The sequence below is a fragment of the Schistocerca americana genome, chromosome 4, assembly GCF_021461395.2.
Source record: "Schistocerca americana isolate TAMUIC-IGC-003095 chromosome 4, iqSchAmer2.1, whole genome shotgun sequence".
NCBI classification, from domain to species: Eukaryota; Metazoa; Arthropoda; class Insecta; order Orthoptera; family Acrididae; genus Schistocerca; species Schistocerca americana.
Window position 1 is genome coordinate 822264193 of NC_060122.1, and position 19513 is coordinate 822283705.

General features: G+C 45.1%; 1 protein-coding gene across 1 annotated transcript in view; it reads left to right on the forward strand.

Annotated features, from left to right (window-relative positions):
• The window catches only part of LOC124613831 (muscle M-line assembly protein unc-89-like), a 261356-nt gene that overhangs the window by 103285 nt on the left and 138558 nt on the right, over nt 1-19513 (forward strand). The window contains exon 3 of the mRNA XM_047142554.1: nt 8966-9146. Within this exon, the coding sequence (XP_046998510.1) occupies nt 8966-9146 (181 nt within the window). The remainder of the gene's footprint in view (nt 1-8965; nt 9147-19513) is intronic.

The window sequence follows — 19513 nt, forward strand, 5'->3', positions numbered from 1 at the left end:
CTAGCCTCTATCATCCCACTTCAAATCCCAGGGGATCGAAAAGCATCCTGCATTTGTGTGAGGTCATGACATGCTGCCATCGACTTTCACATCACCATCAACATGTTTCAGGAAAATCGAAGAACGGTAAAGTGATGTGGAATGAATCAAGTTCTGTTTAGGACGTTCTTTCTTGGGGTTGTCCCATATTTGGAAGGCCCGAAAATGAAGAGCTCATTTATAATTTACTATTGTTTCATTAAGAACCATGATCAAGTTGTTGTTTTGTGGTCATTAATCTGAAGACTGGTTTGATACGACTTTCCCCGCTATTCCACCCCGTGTAAGCGTCTTCATCTCTGTACAACTACTATAACCTTCGTCCACTTTAGCATGCTTACTGTAATCAATGCTTGGTCTGCCTGTACAATTTTAACACAAGTGCCAAATTGATCTGTTTCATCCATGGCTGTACACCTGTACAAATAGTCACTGTTTGAATATTTACCGTCTTTCATATTCTGAGAAGTAGAAATTTAAATTAAGTAGCACAATCACTAAAACCGGATATTAATTTGGAAAATGGAAAAGTAGTCAAAAAAGTCCATACGGTGGCCATTTCAAAAGACAAACGATTTGTGAATCAAATAGTGTCAACGAGACTGTTTACACGTAAAAATGAAATACACGATGCTTTGAATAAAACCTGTAAGACGTAGGCGATCATTAAACATTTTTTACATATTGAATATATCCGAGTGTTCTCCGAAAATTTAGTTGAAACCCTTAAAACGTGTAAAAAGACTATTCAGTGAAACTACACTGAGGTGAGAGAAGTTATGGGATTGCGATATGCACACATACAGATGGCGGTAGCATCGCGTGCACGAGGTATAAAAGGGCGATGGATTGCCGGAGCTGTCTTGTATAGGCTACTCAGGGTGACTAATGTGAAGAGGCTGCCGACGTCATTATGGCCGCAAGATGGGAACTAACAGTCTGTGAACGCAGAATGATAGTTGGAGTTGGACGCATGCGACATTCCGTTTCGGAAATCGTTTGGCAATTCAGGACCCTGAGATCCACAGTGACGAGAGTGTGCCGAGAATGCCAAATTCCAGGTATTACCTCTACCCACGAGTAACACAGTCGCCGACTGCCTTCACTTAACGACCGACAGCAGCGGCGTTTGCGTACAGTCAACCTATTTCTGGGTTATTGCGTTAACAATAACAGAGAAAAATTTCGAAAGAAGACTAACAGTACTAATGTCAGGACTCAGTGGGAACGTCTTGTGGTTCTGTGTACGTTGAAAGGTGACACTCGTAACACAAACGGTCAAGTATAAGTAACGAGTCCGCAGCTCGTGGCCCTGCGGTAGCGTTCTCGCTTCCCGCTCACGGGGTCCCGGGTTCGATTCCCGGCGGGGTCAGGGATTTTTCCTGCCTCTAGATGACTGGGTGTTGTTGTGTCGTCTTCATCATCATCATTCATCCCCATTACGGTCGGAGGAAGGCAATGGCAAACCACCTCCACTAGGACCTTGGTTCAAATGGTTCAAATGGCTCTGAGCACTATGGGACTTAACTACTGTGGTCATCAGTCCCCTAGAACTTAGAACTACTTAAACCTAACTAACCTAAGGACATCACACACATCCATGCCCGAGGCAGGATTCGAACCTGCGACCGTAGCAGTCGCGCGGTTCCGGACTGCGCGCCTAGAACCGCTAGACCACCGCGGCAGGCACTAGGACCTTGGCTAGTCGGCGGTGCGGGTCTCCCGCATCGTCCCCTCCGCTCCTCGGAGTATGGGACCTCATCGTCATCATCAGAAGTAACGAATGAAATGTGACCGTGACATTGCGGCTACTGAAATACATTCAGTACTGAGACGCCCTGCTAAACCTGCAGCACAGGACAGGTAGTTTAAGTTCTGGAAATGGGCCAAAATAAGCGGCTGTTAGTTACACTCGAACATACAACCTTTTATTTGAGCAAACATTACAAGAACCAAGAAATTTTTTTTAAACACAGCTTTAGTTTTGGAACTTAATTAGTGGCTGAATGCGCTGTACAATATCATGCCTTAAGGGCAAGACCACTTTAATTTAAAAACGGCTGAAAGCCAATAACTTAAATCTCAACCAAAATCAGAAATTTAAAAGGCAAGGCCTCATCTTAAAACAGTTCCTTAATTAGAATGAAGGCCCAAACAATCTGACAGATTAAGATCAGAACAATTTTAATTCAAAATCGGCTATAGGCCCCTAGAATCTGACACTTTAAGAGAAAAAACTTAAATTCAAATCGGCTGAGGGCCCAACACTTAAGACTCAATAACATTTATTTTACAAATGCCAAAGACTTTACGTAAAACAGTTCTTAAATTAGGCTGACGGCCTAAACCATCTGACACCTTAAGGGCAAAACAACCTTAATCTAAAAATCGGCTAGAAGCCATATAAGTACAAACAACAAGAACAAACAAGAAGAGGCAGTACACTCAATGTTCCGAGGGTCGGCCTGGAATTCAAACATTAGCACTTGCTTAGGTGAGACAGGCAGTCTGCCCAACCATTGTCGATCCGACGACAACCCAACCGACAGACAGTCAACGGACCCACCGACAAGATAACCTCCACTTCACCCGACCAGCACACAACATGGAGTTCAATGGAACAACCTAGAAGGTATTGCCGCCCACAAACAATTATACATTGATCTCTCAAACTAAACACTGTGCTGGACAGTTACAACACGATGAGGAAAGTACACTGCCTGAATTTACGTCAACGGCCAGGGCAGGTAACCGGAACGTTAACAGCCACAAGGCATAAGATTCCGCTGGTTCTCTTCAATTCAAATAACCAAGTACAGTTAAACTCCACTGGAGGGTGGCTAAAATTTGCCAACTCGAAAACACACGTTGTTGCTCGCGTGAATATCCCAAGAGTCGACATCGAACTCCAAACAACACAATGTGAACAGTCGTGACTTGCTGGTACGTTAAGTCAAAACTCAACTTTCATGTCCAGTAACGGTGAGCGACGAACCTCGTAGCAGTGGGAACAGCACCACACACTCCGGCACTGCACAGAGGCGGCCAGCAGGCCCGGCCAAACTATGCGCCATGGAGGTTTCCTCGCTGCTCCATGCCAACTGACCAACTGCCCAGGCCCGGAAACGGTGAAACGAGCAAATATGCGTCGGCCGATTAGACGACCAACCGAACGACCAACCAACGGTCGTCCCACTCCAATCTACCTCCGTCAGACAGTTGATGTGTGTCGGTCGCCAGCTGTCGGCGAGCACTGGCTGTCGGCGCCTCACCGGCGCTCCGTCCCCCGACTTCACTGCTGCTGCGTCCCGACTGCACTGCTGGTCCGTCTCCAACTCACTGCCAGACACACGACGACTTGGAACCCCTAACGGTCGCTCCAGAGATGGTGCGACAGTGCACTTATCATTACGCGCTGCTGCTGCCGCTCATGGGCAAGTAAGACAGGAAGTTGGTGACGCCAGTAAATGGAATAAGAAAACGAGGCAGCAGTACCGTAATAGAAGATGACAAACAGTAAATGGGATAAACGCGAGCCGTGCATGCCTCAAGTACAAATCGTGAATTCAGCACAAATTGAGTCCTGCTCTCATGGATGTGGTGCCACTTGTTCGACAAGGCGGTCCATTGCGCAAGTATCGGAATGTTTGCTAGTGCATACGACAATGTTTTTCATGCAGTTATCTGTATGAATCCTTCAGGCCTCACAGCAGTGACTGACGATGGAACAGAAATTTTCTTAGCTCTCCCAGGTGAGCCTACTTGTTGACGAGCATTATCGCGCAGCCTTATGGTGACGAGGCTCTCAGGCAGACGCTACACGATGTGGGGCTACATACCTCCTCGACACTCCTGTCCGCAGCTCGTGGTCGTGCGGTAGCGTTCTGGCCCCCCGCGCCCGGGTTCCCGGGTTCGATTCCCGGCGGGGTCAGGTATTTTCTCTGCCTTGTGATGACTGGGTTAGTTAGGTTTAAGTAGTTCTAAGTTCTAGGGGACTGATGACCATAGTGCTCAGAGCCATTTGAACCATTTGAACCTTCTCGACATAACGTCTGCTGCGATTTAGTTCGTTCTCTGTCCTGTGCACTACTTACCATAGACCCTCAACAAATGTGTCACGCCGTGAATTGCCCATTGTACATCGTGTTCTCTTGAGAACTGCTTTTTAGTGTTGGCAGGGGGGATGGCTACAGTACCTTCACGTTATCATTTAACATTTGTAAAAAACAAGTGTTATAATTTAGTGAGGGGAGGAGGCGTTATCTGTTACTCTTGACTATCTTACTTATTTCTTACAACAGCATAAACGCATTAGCGGTACTTCGAACGGCCGGCCTTGGTGGCCGAGTGGTTCTAGGCGCTTCAGTCCGGAACCACGCGGCTGCTACCGTCCCAGGCTCGAATCCTGCTTAGGGCATACATGTGTGTGATGTCCTTAGGTTACTTAGGTTTAAGTAGTTCTCATTTCTAGGAGACTGATGACCTCAGTTGTTAAGTTCCATAGTGCTCAGAGCCATTTGAACCATTTTAACCATTGTTTAACGTGAACAGTTCACAGACTTAGCCGTTTCGGAAATGCTTTCCCCCTTTGGCCCGAAAGCCAGTGATCAGTAAGGAACAAATGTGGAACTTTCTGTGTACTTCGTTTGTGATTAATGAAAAATATTCCTAACAAAACTGAATAATAAGGCTAAGGTGAAATCATTCTTCACCGCTTTCGATAGCATCTGACGTACTTTTGACGATGACTACGTCAGAGGTGCTCATTGCTGTTGTCGACAGCTGCCGCTGTTGGTATGGACACCTTGCTGAAATTAGAGGGCAAGAAAGATAAAGCAAATAAAAAGATACTCGTAAGTGCAAGCGAATTTAAGTTAAGTAATGTCTTGGAATTTATGTTCACAAAACTCCATGTCCTGCTGGTGTAGCAAATGTTACAGCTTGATGATAGCTTTCACGTTCCAACAACACAACAGTGTTGTAAGATTAGCCTCTTGTGTTCGTGGAAACGTTAGAATTCTGACAGCTTATATATCTCCACACCGTGCTAATTTAATTCACTGTAGCAAGTAAAATACTACAGAAAAAACTAATGATTATAAAAACCGCTACAGAGACCAATACCCAGACAGATACGAACAACAGTATTCGACATATCTTAGTGACACTTTTATTTTGTTCGCTCTTAATTTGTAACAACATAACAACAGCAAAATTAAAGTCAACCCACATCAAGTCGTTCAAATGGCTCTGAGCACTATGGGACTTAACATCTGAGGTCATCAGTCCGCTAGAACTTAGAACTACTTAAACCTAACTAACCTAAGGACATCACACACAACCCACATCAATTCGAATGCATCGGCATCACCATCATCATCTTCAATGTTGATCTCTTAATCTTCAGTTGCCAATAATATTATATTAATGACTTTTTGGTGGAAATCTTCTCTATGCAACTGAATAAAAGCAATATTTCTTTTGTGAGATGCGTTCCACCTCAGTATCTTAATGCATCATCGACAGTCTGAAATACAGAAAGTAGATACTTTCATTAGCATGCCGCATATTCTGCTTACATATTGTGCTTCAAAGTTACAAACAGTTCTTACTGAGGCATCTTTTGATCAGCATATGTCTTATTACTTACTGTGTGTTGACATTGTTCTAACTGACCAGCACCCAACAGACGCGAGTTTCAAGGATCAGCGATATACGAAATAAAATTCTAGACTTACTACGGAGTGTATGATAAAATTACAAATAGGAATTTTAGCACAAGACGAAAAGAAAATACCAGATGTGTGGTATATGACACTAATCAGTCCATGTTTTGCGATTGACTTAAAACAATATGGCCATCGGCCCACATATATGGAGCAAGACACGAAAAGTATCAGAATAAATGATCGGAATAAATATCTCATCCCAATATAAGAGGACTATCAGATTCAAACATCCATGTCAGAGTGCAAGAAACTGATAAATGACCAAACGCTTATAAACAACAAATTACAACTAAATCTGGCCAAAGAGCCGAAACTCACACACAAATATGATCTTTGACCATAGACATTGCAATATACATAGATCTGGCCAAAGAGCCGAAACTCACACACAAATATGATCTTTGACCATAGACATTGCAATATACATAGAACAGTTGGCGAGACTACGTAACACTAAATGGGTTAACATGGTGGAATAGTGCGTGTGCAGTTTATGTTCTGTTCTGAAAATTGTATTTAGTGCTACTGGCAGAATTACAGCTTCACCAACCATACAGCAAGAGCACTTGTAGAGTAACATCGACACAAAGAGTAAATAAAGAAACATACAGGGTGTTAGGGCTATAAGTGCAAACAGTGTGATCTTTGGTACCTTAATATATAGCCACTTCAGTGCGTTAGTTGTTTTTTTCTCTGCGTCTAACTCTCTTCCCGCATGCTCCTCACGTAATTTACTACCTGATGTTTTCAGCACAGTTGCAACTACACTACAAGTGGACAACACCTGTTACTATAGGCTGACTGTTTTGCGTCCATGCATTAACACTTCAACACCTGCCCTGCTGCGCAGGTGAAAATAAGCATTAATGGCTTGCCCGTCCCGCATGTACTTGGAGGTACTAACCAACCTAAAAACATACGACTTCTGATAGCTATAATTATTAATGTGCAAATGACGTAAATACTGATTTGATGTCGTTCAGCACACTGTCCTCGGTCACCGATAAAAATATCTCCGCTTATATCCCTAACATTCTGGATACTGAGCAATAGGTGCCTCGGTAGAATCGTTTCTAGCTTACACATACATCATCTGAATATGTAACGTGAAAGTGCTCCATACAAAAGAAAATATATATGCTTTCAGACCACTGACTATGACACAGTAAACTGAGGTGAAACACGTCTGGCAACAAAACTATTACCTTTATTTAGTTGCATACAGACGGTACAATAACATATCAAATTTGTCGCATCCACTGAAATTTGAACTTATTCGTGTTTCACCGCGTGATTACTCCTTTCCTCAGAATCAGTGTTGTTGTTGTGTTCTTCACCCAGAAAATTGGTTTGATAAATGTATCTGCTCTAGTGCATACACATCAAGTCTCTTCTTCTCTGTACGAATACTGCAGTTTACATCCACATGAAGCTGCTTACTGTAGTAAGGCCTTGGTCATGCTGTACAATTTTCGTTCCATAAACATGCCACCATTATCGAATTATATATTCCTGGATCCCTCAGGATCTGTGAAATTAACTGATGACTCCTTTTAGCGAAGTTTTTCTATAAACTTGTTTCTCCCAAATGCGATTCAGTACATTTGTATAGCAGAACCCATCTGAGTAACAAAACCCAGTATGTTGTCCTCGACGGAGAATGTTAACCAGAGACAAGGGTGTCGTCCGGAGTGCCACAGGGAAGTGTGATGGGACCGCCACTGTTCTCTGTATATATAAATCATTTGGCGGACAGGCTGGGCAGCAACCTGCGGCTGTTTGCTGATGATGTCGTGTTGTACGGTAACGTGTCGAAGTTAAGTGGCTGTAGGAAGATACAAGACGACTTAGACAAAATTTCCAGCTGGTGTGATGAGTGGCTGCTAGCCCTAAATGTAAATTAATGCAGATGAGTGGAAGAATAAACCTGTAACGTTCGGGGACAGTGTTACTTGTATCCTGGTTGACACAGTCAAGTCGTTTAAGCACCTGGGCGTAACGTTGCACAGCGATATGAGGTGGAATCAGCATGTGAAAACTGTGGTAGGGAAGGCAAGTGCTCGACTTCGGATCATTGGGAAAATTTTAGGAAAGAGTGGTTCACCTGGAAAGGAGACCGCATATAGGACTCTGTTGTGACCTATTCTTGAGTATTGGTCGAGTACTGGAACCGTACCAAGTCGGATTGAAGGAAGACATCGAAGCAATTGAGAAGCGGGCGGCTAGATTTGTTACTGGTAGCCGGCCGCGCTGGCCGAGCCGTTCTAGGCGCTTCGGTCCGGAACCGCCCGACTGCTACTGTCGCAGGTTCGAATCCTGCCTCGAGCATGTATGTGTGTGACGTCCTTAGGTTAGTTAGCTTTAACTAGTTCTAAGTTCTAGGGGACTGATGACCTCAGATGTTAAGTCCCATAGTTCTCAGAACCGTTTGAACCATTTTTTGTTACCGGTAGGTTCGAACAACAAGCATTACAGAGATGCTTCGGGAACTCAAAGGAGAATCTCTGGAGAAAAGGCGACGTTCCTTTTGAGAAACACTATTGAGAAATTGTAGAGAATTGGCATCTTAAGCTGATTCCCGAACGATTCTACTGCCGCCACCATATGCTGCGAGTCAGGATCACGAAGATACGACAAAACAGGGTTCATACGGAGGCGTACAGACAGTCGCTTTCCCTCGCTCTATTTGGAACGGGGGAGGGGGGGGGGGATGACTAACAGTCGTACAGGTACCCTCCACCACGCACCATACGATGGCTTGTGGAGTATGTATGGAAATGAAGATCTCGAGCTTCATTACTGAGCTGATCTACCTATCTAATTCTCGACATTCTTCCATAACACTACATTTCAAAATTTCTGTTCTCTTTGTAGCTTCACTTGTACGTTCCGCTACATTCTACACAAATAGTTTCAGAAGGGACTTCATAACACTTACTGTTATATGAGTTATTTCTCTTTTCAGAAACATATTTTATACCTTTTTTAGTTTTTGACATAATTTCTTTTATGTCGTCACAATGTTTATTCATCACCTTGGGAGGTTGTAGCCATATACACTGGTGCGACTACAGTGGGCTTTTGCTGAGCGCCAGTCTTGGCTATGAAATGTATTTCATCCTACCCCATGTTTTCAGTGTACGGTTAATGTAGTCCTGCATAAGGCAGAGTGGTGTAGCGGCAGTGTGTGCACGCAGGTGACATGGCTGCACGAGGACCGGCCGCTGCCGCAGGACGACCGCTTCCAGCTGGTGCGCGAGGGCGGCTTCTTCTGCGTGGACGTGGCGCCCGTCACCGTGCACGACTCTGGCCGCTGGACGTGCCTCGCGGAGAACGCCATCGGCCGCTCCTGCTGCTCCTGCACGCTCAACGTGCTCGGTGAGTCAGCCGGCCGCAGCCAATATACACTCCTGGAAATTGAAATAAGAACACCGTGAATTCATTGTCCCAGGAAGGGGAAACTATATTGACACATTCCTGGGGTCAGATACATCACATGATCACACTGACAGACCCACAGGCACATAGACACAGGCAACAGAGCATGCACAATGTCGGCGCTAGTACAGTGTATATCCACCTTTCGCAGCAATGCAGGCTGCTATTCTCCCATGGAGACGATCGTAGAGATGCTGGATGTAGTCCTGTGGAACGGCTTGCCATGCCATTTCCACCTGGCGCCTCAGTTGGACCAGCGTTCGTGCTGGACGTGCATACCGCGTGAGACGACGCTTCATCCAGTCCCAAACATGCTCAATGGGGGACAGATCCGGAGATCTTGCTGGCCAGGGTAGTTGACTTACACCTTCTAGAGCACGTTGGGTGGCACGGGATACATGCGGACGTGCATTGTCCTGTTGGAACAGCAAGTTCCCTTGCCGGTCTAGGAATGTTAGAACGATGGGTTCGATGACGGTTTGGATGTACCGTGCACTATTCAGTGTCCCCTCGACGATCACCAGTGGTGTACGGCCAGTGTAGGAGATCGCTCCCCACACCATGATGCCGGGTGTTGGCCCTGTGTGCCTCGGTCGTATGCAGTCCTGATTGCGGCGCTCACCTGCACGGCGCCAAACACGCATACGACCATCATTGGCACCAAGGCAGAAGCGACTCTCATCGCTGAAGACGACACGTCTCCATTCGTCCCTCCATTCACGCCTGTCGCGACACCACTGGAGGCGGGCTGCACGATGTTGGGGCGTGAGCGGAAGACGGCCTAACGGTGTGCGGGACCGTAGCCCAGCTTCATGGAGACGGTTGCGAATGGTCCTCGCCGATACCGCAGGAGCAACAGTGTCCCTAATTTGCTGGGAAGTGGCGGTGCGGTCCCCTACGGCACTGCGTAGGATCCTACGGTCTTGGCGTGCATCCGTGCGTCGCTGCGGTCCGGTCCCAGGTCGACGGGCACGTGCACCTTCCGCCGACCACTGGCGACAACATCGATGTACTGTGGAGACCTCACGCCCCACGTGTTGAGCAATTCGGCGGTACGTCCACCCGGCCTCCCGCATGCCCACTATACGCCCTCGCTCAAAGTCCGTCAACTGCACATACGGTTCACGTCCACGCTGTCGCGGCATGCTACCAGTGTTAAAGACTGCGATGGAGCTCCGTATGCCACGGCAAACTGGCTGACACTGACGGCGGCGGTGCACAAATGCTGCGCAGCTAGCGCCATTCGACGGCCAACACCGCGGTTCCTGGTGTGTCCGCTGTGCCGTGCGTGTGATCATTGCTTGTACAGCCCTCTCGCAGTGTCCGGAGCAAGTATGGTGGGTCTGACACACCGGTGTCAATGTGTTCTTTTTTCCATTTCCAGGAGTGTAGTACACCACACTCCCAGCCGTCCCCACCTGCCCAACTGCCGCTGGGTGCTTCTAGGGAGGCTTACAGGATTATTACTGTTCACTGTATATTGTAAACGACTTACAAGTGTCAGTCGGATTTTTTTAGTTTTTATAGACTGAAGAGCCAAAGAAAGTGGTACACCTGCCTAATATCGCGTGGGACCCCCGCGAGCACGCAGAAGTGCCGCAACACGATATGGGATGGACTCGACTAATGGCTGGAGTAACACTTGAGGGAACTGATACCGTGAGTCCTGCGGGGCTGTCCATAAGTCCGTAAGAGGCGATGAAGATCTCTCCTGAACAGCACGTTGCTAGCCATCCCAGATGCTCGTTAATGTTCACGTCTGGGGAGTGTGACGGCCAGCGGAAGTGTTTAAACTCCGAAGAGTTGGAGCCACACTGTAGCAATTCTGGACGTGTGCGGCGTCGCATTGTCCTACCGGAATTGCCGAAGTCCGTCGGAATGTAGGCGATCAGCCAGGATGCTTACATACATGTCACCAGTCAGAATCGTGTCTAGACGTATCAGGGATCCCATATCACTCCAACTGAACACGCTCCACACCATTAAAGAGCCTGCACAAGCTTGAAGAGTCCCCTTCTGAGATGCAGGGTTCACGGATTCATGAGGTTGTCTCCATACCCGTACACGCCCATCTGCTCGACACAATTTGAAACGAGACTCGTCCGACCAGGCAACAAAATGTCGGCGTTGACAGGCCAATGCGAGGCGTGAAGCTTTGTCTCGTGCAGTCATCAAGGGTACACGAGTGGCCTTCGGCTCCGGAAACCAATATCGATGATGTTTCGTTGAACGGTTCGCTGGCTGACACTTGATGATGGCCCAACATTGAAATCTGCAGCAATAAGCAGAATGGTTGCATTTCTGTCACGTTGAACGATTCTCTTCACTCGTTGTTGGTTCCGTTGTTGCAGGATCTTTTTCCGGCTGCAGCGATGTCGGAGATTTGATGTTTTACTGGATTCCTGATGTTCACAGTACACTCGTGAAATTGTCGCACTGTAAAATACACACTTCTTCGCTATCTCGAAGATTCCGTGTCCCATCGCTCGTGCGCCGACTGCAACACCACGTACAAACTCACTTAAATCTTGTTAACCTGCCATTGCAACAGCAGTAACCGATCTATACAGGCGCTGCCGAACGCGTTCAGCAACAAACTCACCTCATTGTTTCGCGATAATACATAACGTGCTGCCCTTCTTTGAACTTTCTCGATGTACACCGTCAATACTACCTGGCAAGGATCCCCCACACTCAGCAGTACTCTAGAAGAGGACGGACAAGCGTAGTGTAGGCTGTCTCTTTAGTAGATCTGTTGCATTTCCTGTGTGTCCTGCCAATAAAAGACACTCTTTGGTTTGCCTTCCCGCAACCCGCCGTCTACAATACTTTCCAATTCACTTTCTACACTATTGTCAATGCCGAGATTCCTCACGTTACAGAAGTTCAAATTCATACCTACGGCCAGTTAACAATGTGTATAGGCTGGTGTTGCCTATGCACACAGTCTCCTGCCTCGCCAAAACTAACTACTATTGTTTTATCTTGTGACGTACATGTCAAAGTTTTGCTTTCGCAATTAATCACTGCACGGTACTTTAATAGCCAATCTAACCCGATAATTACTTCCGTAGTTAAGTCTGGCACGACGACAAACTCTTGTTCAAATCGTGCCCCACATATCTCGAAGTTGACAAAAATCTGTTTTGTGACCGGTTTACTGGCCTTCCCAGTAGCACCGATAATTTTCACTCCTGTTACTGGCATAACTACGATGCCAGGTCTGTCTTTCAGTAACTCAAATATTTTCCCCAGATACAGCACTCAATTCTGCACCGGTGTCAATCAACACGTTTAGTTGTAGATCGTGCATATTAACAGACACTACTATCTGTCTACACTTGTCCTCGACTGTTTCTTTATTTTCCCACAGTAAATCCTGGTCTATATCCAGGTCATTCTAGAAAAAACCATTCGGCTTTGATCCTAAATCCGGCTTATCTGGCGGCCTTTTCAGCCTCTGTTCACATACAGCTTTAATTTCAACACGTTTGTCCTGAGGCATAATCTGTAGCTTCGCCTCCAATACCGAAACCTTTTTACTGTAACTCGTCAACTAGTGAGTGTTGCTTTGCTATCAATTCACTAATTGTCACGTTCGTTGATTCCTCTTTGGTCAGATTGATCTCATCTGCCAATCTACCTGGAGGAATGTGCCCAGTAGTATCTGCAATTACTTCCTCTAGATCTGCGCAACCCACACTGCTATCGTCTGACCGTATAATGTCAGCTCGAACCTCAGACACGCTGTAATCTACGTGCTTTTCTACCAACGTGTCCGGCTATCACTAAAATTCTCGTAATCTTTCTCCTTAATACTTTCGCAATGTTTAAACTGGAGGTTTGCGTCGGATGGGTCGGCTACTTCTACCACTATAACTTTCGGTTAAGTCTGCCAGTTAGGGCCAGAACTTTCCGTTACCACTTCAACGTCCAACTCCTGCGGGACAAAACACGACGAATCTTGCTCGTGCTCCCCATTAACATCAACTATTTCTAGTAAAGTCTGCCGGTTAGGGCCAGAACTTTCTATCATTTCACAAATACTATCTTCCTGTGGGACGAGACGCGGCAAATCCTGCCCGCGCTCCCCATAAACACTTCTCCCGTACAGGCCCCTATAATCTCTTAGTCATCGAACTGCCTTAACCAGACCTCATCCCTCTCTGCATCCCCTCGCTCAATGACGAACGTGTTATCCGACATCTGATCTTCTCTCAACAATTGCGAATCATTCTTAAACTCAATCTCCATTTCCGCTGTGGGTTTTACAGCTGCCAGTTTATAATCGTTTTCCGGAACACTACTTAAACTGTTCTCGCTGACAGTGAATGTATTTTCTACTGCCGTGTCTACAGCTAATCTACTACTTGTCGGCGCACTCCTTTCTCTTAACCCCTGCACACTCTCCCACCGTTGAATATTCCATACGGAATTTTCGTAACTACGACACCTGGGTTTTCTCCTGTTATTGGGCCTCCAAAATTTCTCCACGCCCGGTCGGCCCCTCACCGGTGCGGCTAATGATTTCCCTGTCTCGTAACAGCAGATACGCTCCCCGGATGCTGTTGAGGCGGCTGATCACACCCTCTGGCGTTATTAATATTCTGTGAAGCCCGTATCACGCTAGTATGATACTGGTTTCCGTCATTCCTGTTATTATTTGCATTGTACCGATTGTCATTACGGCCCGAATCACTATTGTTATTGCTGCCAAGATTGCGGTATGCATTATTCCCATAGTTATCATTGTTGTGGTTGCTGTGGTACCCGTTGTTGTTACCACGGCCTCCACCACTGTCGCGATTATTGCGCCAATCGTCCTCGTCCTCAACTCTTTCCAGGAAATCATTGATTGTCCTGTAATTGCTCCCTACGTAGCGTTTTGTATCATCTGGAAGCTTCTTATAGAGTTCCCAGACTATTTCGGATTCTGTGCGGCGATCGCGCAAATATTCCAACTTGCGGATCCAGACCTCACAAAACTCCTTCATCGAGCCGCGCGAATTCGCATCGAAAGGCCTCGATACGACAAATTCGCGCCAGACACTTTGCTGTTTTTGCTTTGACCAGTATTCAGCCAGAAACAAATTTTTAAATTCGTCAAAAGTCAGGTTCGTAATGTTGAGGTTTAAGCCCCAACGCTTGGCATCACCAGCCAACACATCAATAACCGCATTAATTTTTCTCTCGTTAGTCCATGATCTGGGTAAAACTCTTTCACAATTGTTAATGAAATCCGTCGGGTGTATACCGCTTTTTTTCAAGGGGTCGAACCGCTCCTCTTTCGTCAACAATTCCGAACTATGTGCACAGATTGGCACATAGCTCTGTTTTTCGTCAAGTTTCTTTTCTAATTCCGACACTCTCGTAATTAATTGTCAAGTGGTTGTCGCAAGCGTTTCTACTTCCCATTTTTTTTCTTCGCAGGTATTAGTCTGCTTCGTCACTTTGGTATCTACTTCGGATACTAAAGCCTTTAAAGTTTCCACCTTCCTTTGATCCTCTTTTTTCACTAATTGAATTTGTTCCGTCACCTTATTCTCGATGATCGGAGCAACTGCTTCACCTACACTTTTCTCGATTCTGCTAATTTCGGAATAAAAACGAGTATTTATGCTCGATATTTCCGCCTGAACGCCTATCATTTCCTGTTCAAGATTACCGATTTCGGTATTAATCACAACAATATCTTCTTTGATTTTATCAAATTTTGTGTTAACAACTCCAACATTGTTGTTAACAACATTAATAGCTTTGTTCTGATTGTCTAGCTTCCGTTCAGTTTTTTCAGACTGAGCTTCTTGCTTGGCAGCCTGAGCTTCTTGCTTGGCAGCCTTAGCTTCTTGCTTGGCAGCCTGAGCTTTAATTTCTGCCGATTGACTCTTGATTTCGTTAATCAAAACATTCAATAAATCAGTTAAATTCCCAGAAACTACCGGTTTTACTTCTGTAGCGGCTTCCTCTTTAATTGTCCCCCCCGTATTCGTCATCAAGGGATTCATATTTGATTTTCACTTCCGATTCCGAAACATTTTCTAAAGTTTGGAATTCCATTTCTGCTCTTTGTTGCGTTTCGGCGGTCGCGTCTTTCATGCTAGCCGCCTGCCCCTGAACAATGGGTACCGCGGTGCGCGTTTCCCACTGTTCGACCGATTGTTCCTTATCCAAGTCTACCAAATTTTGGTAACTGTTGCCTTCACTCATTTTAATAATTTTCAATATAAATGCCAAATCTCAAATCTAATTAGGATTCCTCACACTAATATTCTCGCTGACGTATCGACCATTTCGTAACCAGTACTTTGTTACGAGATTTGCACAATGCCAAATTCGTGTCCAGAACAACCTCAAATCCGAAGATTGTCCTGTCACCAGGTCGCCACGTATAACCTCCCCCTCACTTATCGACCTTAATGACAGTGAAAAATTACACCACGTGTACCTAATGGAAATTTGGGAAAAGCAATCGTCACCGAAGTTAATCTGTCGGTAAAGAAGGAGGAAAGGGTTACATCTTGGTGAAAGGAAAAATGCAAATGAAACTGGTGGAAATTAATTTTGAAAAGGGGTAAAGTTAATAAAGAAAGTAAATGTGCGGCCGTTACGTTAACAATTAACTAGCGGTAATTAGATATTTGAGATTTGTGGGAAATTACGGTCGCCAGTCCTAAGGACAATTACTATAGTAACTGAAAAAGAAAGTTTATTACACATATAAGTAGCACTAGAAGCGTGGCAACTGAAGGTTGACACGTGTAGTGTGAAAACTGAAAGTTTGTCAGAAGTAATAAATTTCGCTACACTCTGACTTAATTTAGCAAAAGAATTAATAAAACCGGAAAATCGAAAGTTAATTTAGTGACTGAAGTTAATAGTGAGCTTTCTTTCTGAAGCACATCGAAATTCAGTAAAACACGGTTAGTCTTGGACTACCTCAACAATAATTTCAAAAGCTACTTGAATCTACGCAATTTAGAAATAAGAGATTTAACTTTGAACTTGAATTAAATGATTCTGAACAATTAACAATAGTAAAATTTAGTACGTACCAAGCTGAGCTGCAGTCACAGGTAAGCTAAAATACGGTAACAAAACTCGCACTCTTAATTTGTGCTTGTGTAATCTAAATATTGTAGCCAGCTATGAATACCTTAACTGAACTTTGAAATTAAAGCAGTGAAATCGAATGATGCTGGCGTTTGAATTTCAACGACACTCGGGTTCATTCCGGAAAAGGAAGGGGCCCTGCTTGGTAATGCAATTGGGACAATGAGCAACAAAGGTTCATGCTACGTTGCTGTAATTTAGTTATGAAAATGGAATAGTTTGAAAAGCTGAGGTCTGCCATACAGTTCTAAAACTTTACGTGCTTCCAGTCTTCCTTGTTGGTTGATTGAAGGTTTGAAGCCGTCGATCGAGGAGGTGGCGACAGTCACTCATTGTCGGCCGTCGCTGTTGCAGAAACTGGATGTTGGCGCGCCTTCTTCTCGACAAGGTCACCAGGCGAAACGGGCTCTTGATGTGCGCCAGCTAATACTTCCCGTCCGCGACACCGTGTCAGAAACTATCATAGCAAGTCGAGCGCAATTACATGCTGCCCAACCCCGAAAGGCGGCAACTCGCGGGAGCGTCACACAACACTCCTGCTCCACTGCACCACCCCAGCCAGACTCTCTCTCTGCCCGCGCTCCACGCGACAGAGTTAACACTATCAAAGATCCTAAACACTTTCGTTCTCCACACGACCTATCGATGTATTCGTTCGATAGCATAGTTTTCCCTAGGCCAGGCCCAGCGTATAAATACAAATAATATTCACGAAACAATCCAAAGAACACGCCTATCATTGGTAACTTTTTATTTAATCCATCCAGAGCCTCATAGTAGTTAAACCACTTCTGAAACCAAACGGTACAGCAGACAGCAAATTGTGTGGATTGAAATGATCTATTAACCTTGTATATGCAGCCGTTTCAGTAACTTCATGAAACATCGATGGCATAGAAATAGACCCAAAATTGTCTACGTTATCCCTTTCACCTTTTTTATAAAGTTATTTCGCTACTGAGTACTTTAAACGGTCAGGAAACTGGTCAGTTTCCGTAAGGAAAAGTTACAGATATGCCTAAATACTGGGTTTACGTATGCAGAACAGTGCTTTAGTATTTTGCTAGATACCACGTCGTATTCAAGAGAGTCATTAGTTTTTAGTGATTTGATTATTGACACAATTTCCCCTTGTCAGTATCTTGGTAGATTTCTTCAGGTAACAGTCTCGGAAAGCGATTTTCTATGAGAGTTATATGACTCCCTGTAGGAACTAGACTTCTATTTAGTTCACCTGCTATATTCAGAAAGTGATTATTAAATTACATATATCTGACATCAGTACGTGAGCCATTTCTTCTACTTACTGACTTTATATCCTCGACCTGGTGCCGATGACCAGACACTTCTTCCACAACTTACCACATGGTTTTAATTTTATACTGAGAATTAGGTGTTTTGTTTGAGTCTCGCGTACTTTTTGCTCTGTTTTGAACGTTCTAATGGAAAGCAACTTTCAAAGATCATGAGAAATGTGTTGAGGAAAGCGTTATAAACACCCTGCCACTCTTGTTCTGTAGTGCGGTTCAAAAAGGTCACTATTGCAACTGGATAGGCTTTTCCAAATAGTTTATAGTTATTTTAACATATGGTTGAGCACAAAAACCTTTTAGCGTTAAAATTTGTGCATCGTAGTCCGAAAAGCCATTCATCTTTTTGGTAACAGGATGCCCCAGATTCGATTGAAAGTTTGCAAAGTAATATTTCAGAGCTAGATCAGAAATGTAAGTACTATGGTATGAAGATTAGCATCTCCAAAACGAAAGTAATGTCAGTGGGAAAGAAATATAAACGGATGGAGTGCCAAATAGGAGGAACAAAGTTAGAACAGGTGGACGGTTTCAAGTACTTAGGATGCATATTCTCACAGGATGGCAACATAGTGAAAGAACTGGAAGCGAGGTGTAGCAAAGCTAATGCAATGAGCGCTCAGCTACGATCTATTCTCTTCTGCAAGAAGTAAGTCAGTACCAATACTAAGTTATCTGTGCACCGTTCAATCTTTCGACCAACTTTGTTGTATGGGAGCGAAAGCTGGATGGATTCAGGTTACCTTATCAACAAGGTTGAGGTTACGGATATGAAAGTAGCTAGGATGATTGCAGGTACTAGTAGATGGGAACAATGGCAGGAGGGTGTCCACAATGAGGAAATCAAAGAAAAACTGGGAATGAACTCTATAGATGTAGCAGTCAGGGCGAACAGGCTTAGATGGTGGGGTCATGTTACACGCATGGGAGAAGCAAGGTTACGCAAGAGACTCATGGGTTCAGCAATAGAGGGTAGGAGGAGTCGGGGCAGACCAAGGAGAAGGTACCTGGATTCGGTTAAGAATGATTTTGAAGTAATAGGTTTAACATCAGAAGAGGCACCAATGTTAGCACTGAATAGGGGATCATGGAGGAATTTTATAAGGGGGCTATGCTCCAGACTGAACGCTGAAAGGCATAATCAGTCTTAAATGATGATGATGATGATGCCCCTGTAGTAATGAAGAATAAACAAAACTGTTGTCTGTGGTCGTTGTACTCGCGTTGGAAAGAATACAGTTTGCATCAGATAATATGAATTAAGGATATCTACCAGGTCCTCTTTCTTGCACACTCACTTACACAATCCATTCCAGCGCCTATTGTGGCAACATTTCTTCAACTTTGTGCATAATTTATTCATGCTTCCCTTCAGATCAATTCGCTGGTGAATCTTTCCCCGGCCATGTTGTCGGAGTCCGGAGACTTGGCTATCCGCTCAGAGATAAACGGCACACAATCGCACATCGTCGGCGAGCCAGTGGCGCTGCGGTGCCAAGACGAGTCAGCGTCTAATTTAGAGGCCGCGAAAAAAGAGCACATACTTCTGCCCGCCCCATAACGCGCGGCTACCTCTGCAGGTGTTCACTGGCTGCTAACAGCACCAGGACTCTTCGTGGCTGTAATCGGCCGTAGTTAGTTGTACAGTTTTTGGTGTCGTACTGTAACTGTGAGACCAGTAAATGCTCCGCTGTCGTGGACATCTCGTACACCGTTCACGGTTTCCACTTGCACTCAGGTTATTACGTCATAATTAGAACCACGGACCTTGCCGCGATCGTGTGGCTTTCGTGCTTCAGTGATGCAGATGTATAGCAGATGCAACAGGATGGTGCCTGTTGAGAGCCCAGACAGACATGAGGTTCCTAAAGAGAGGCAGCAGCCTTT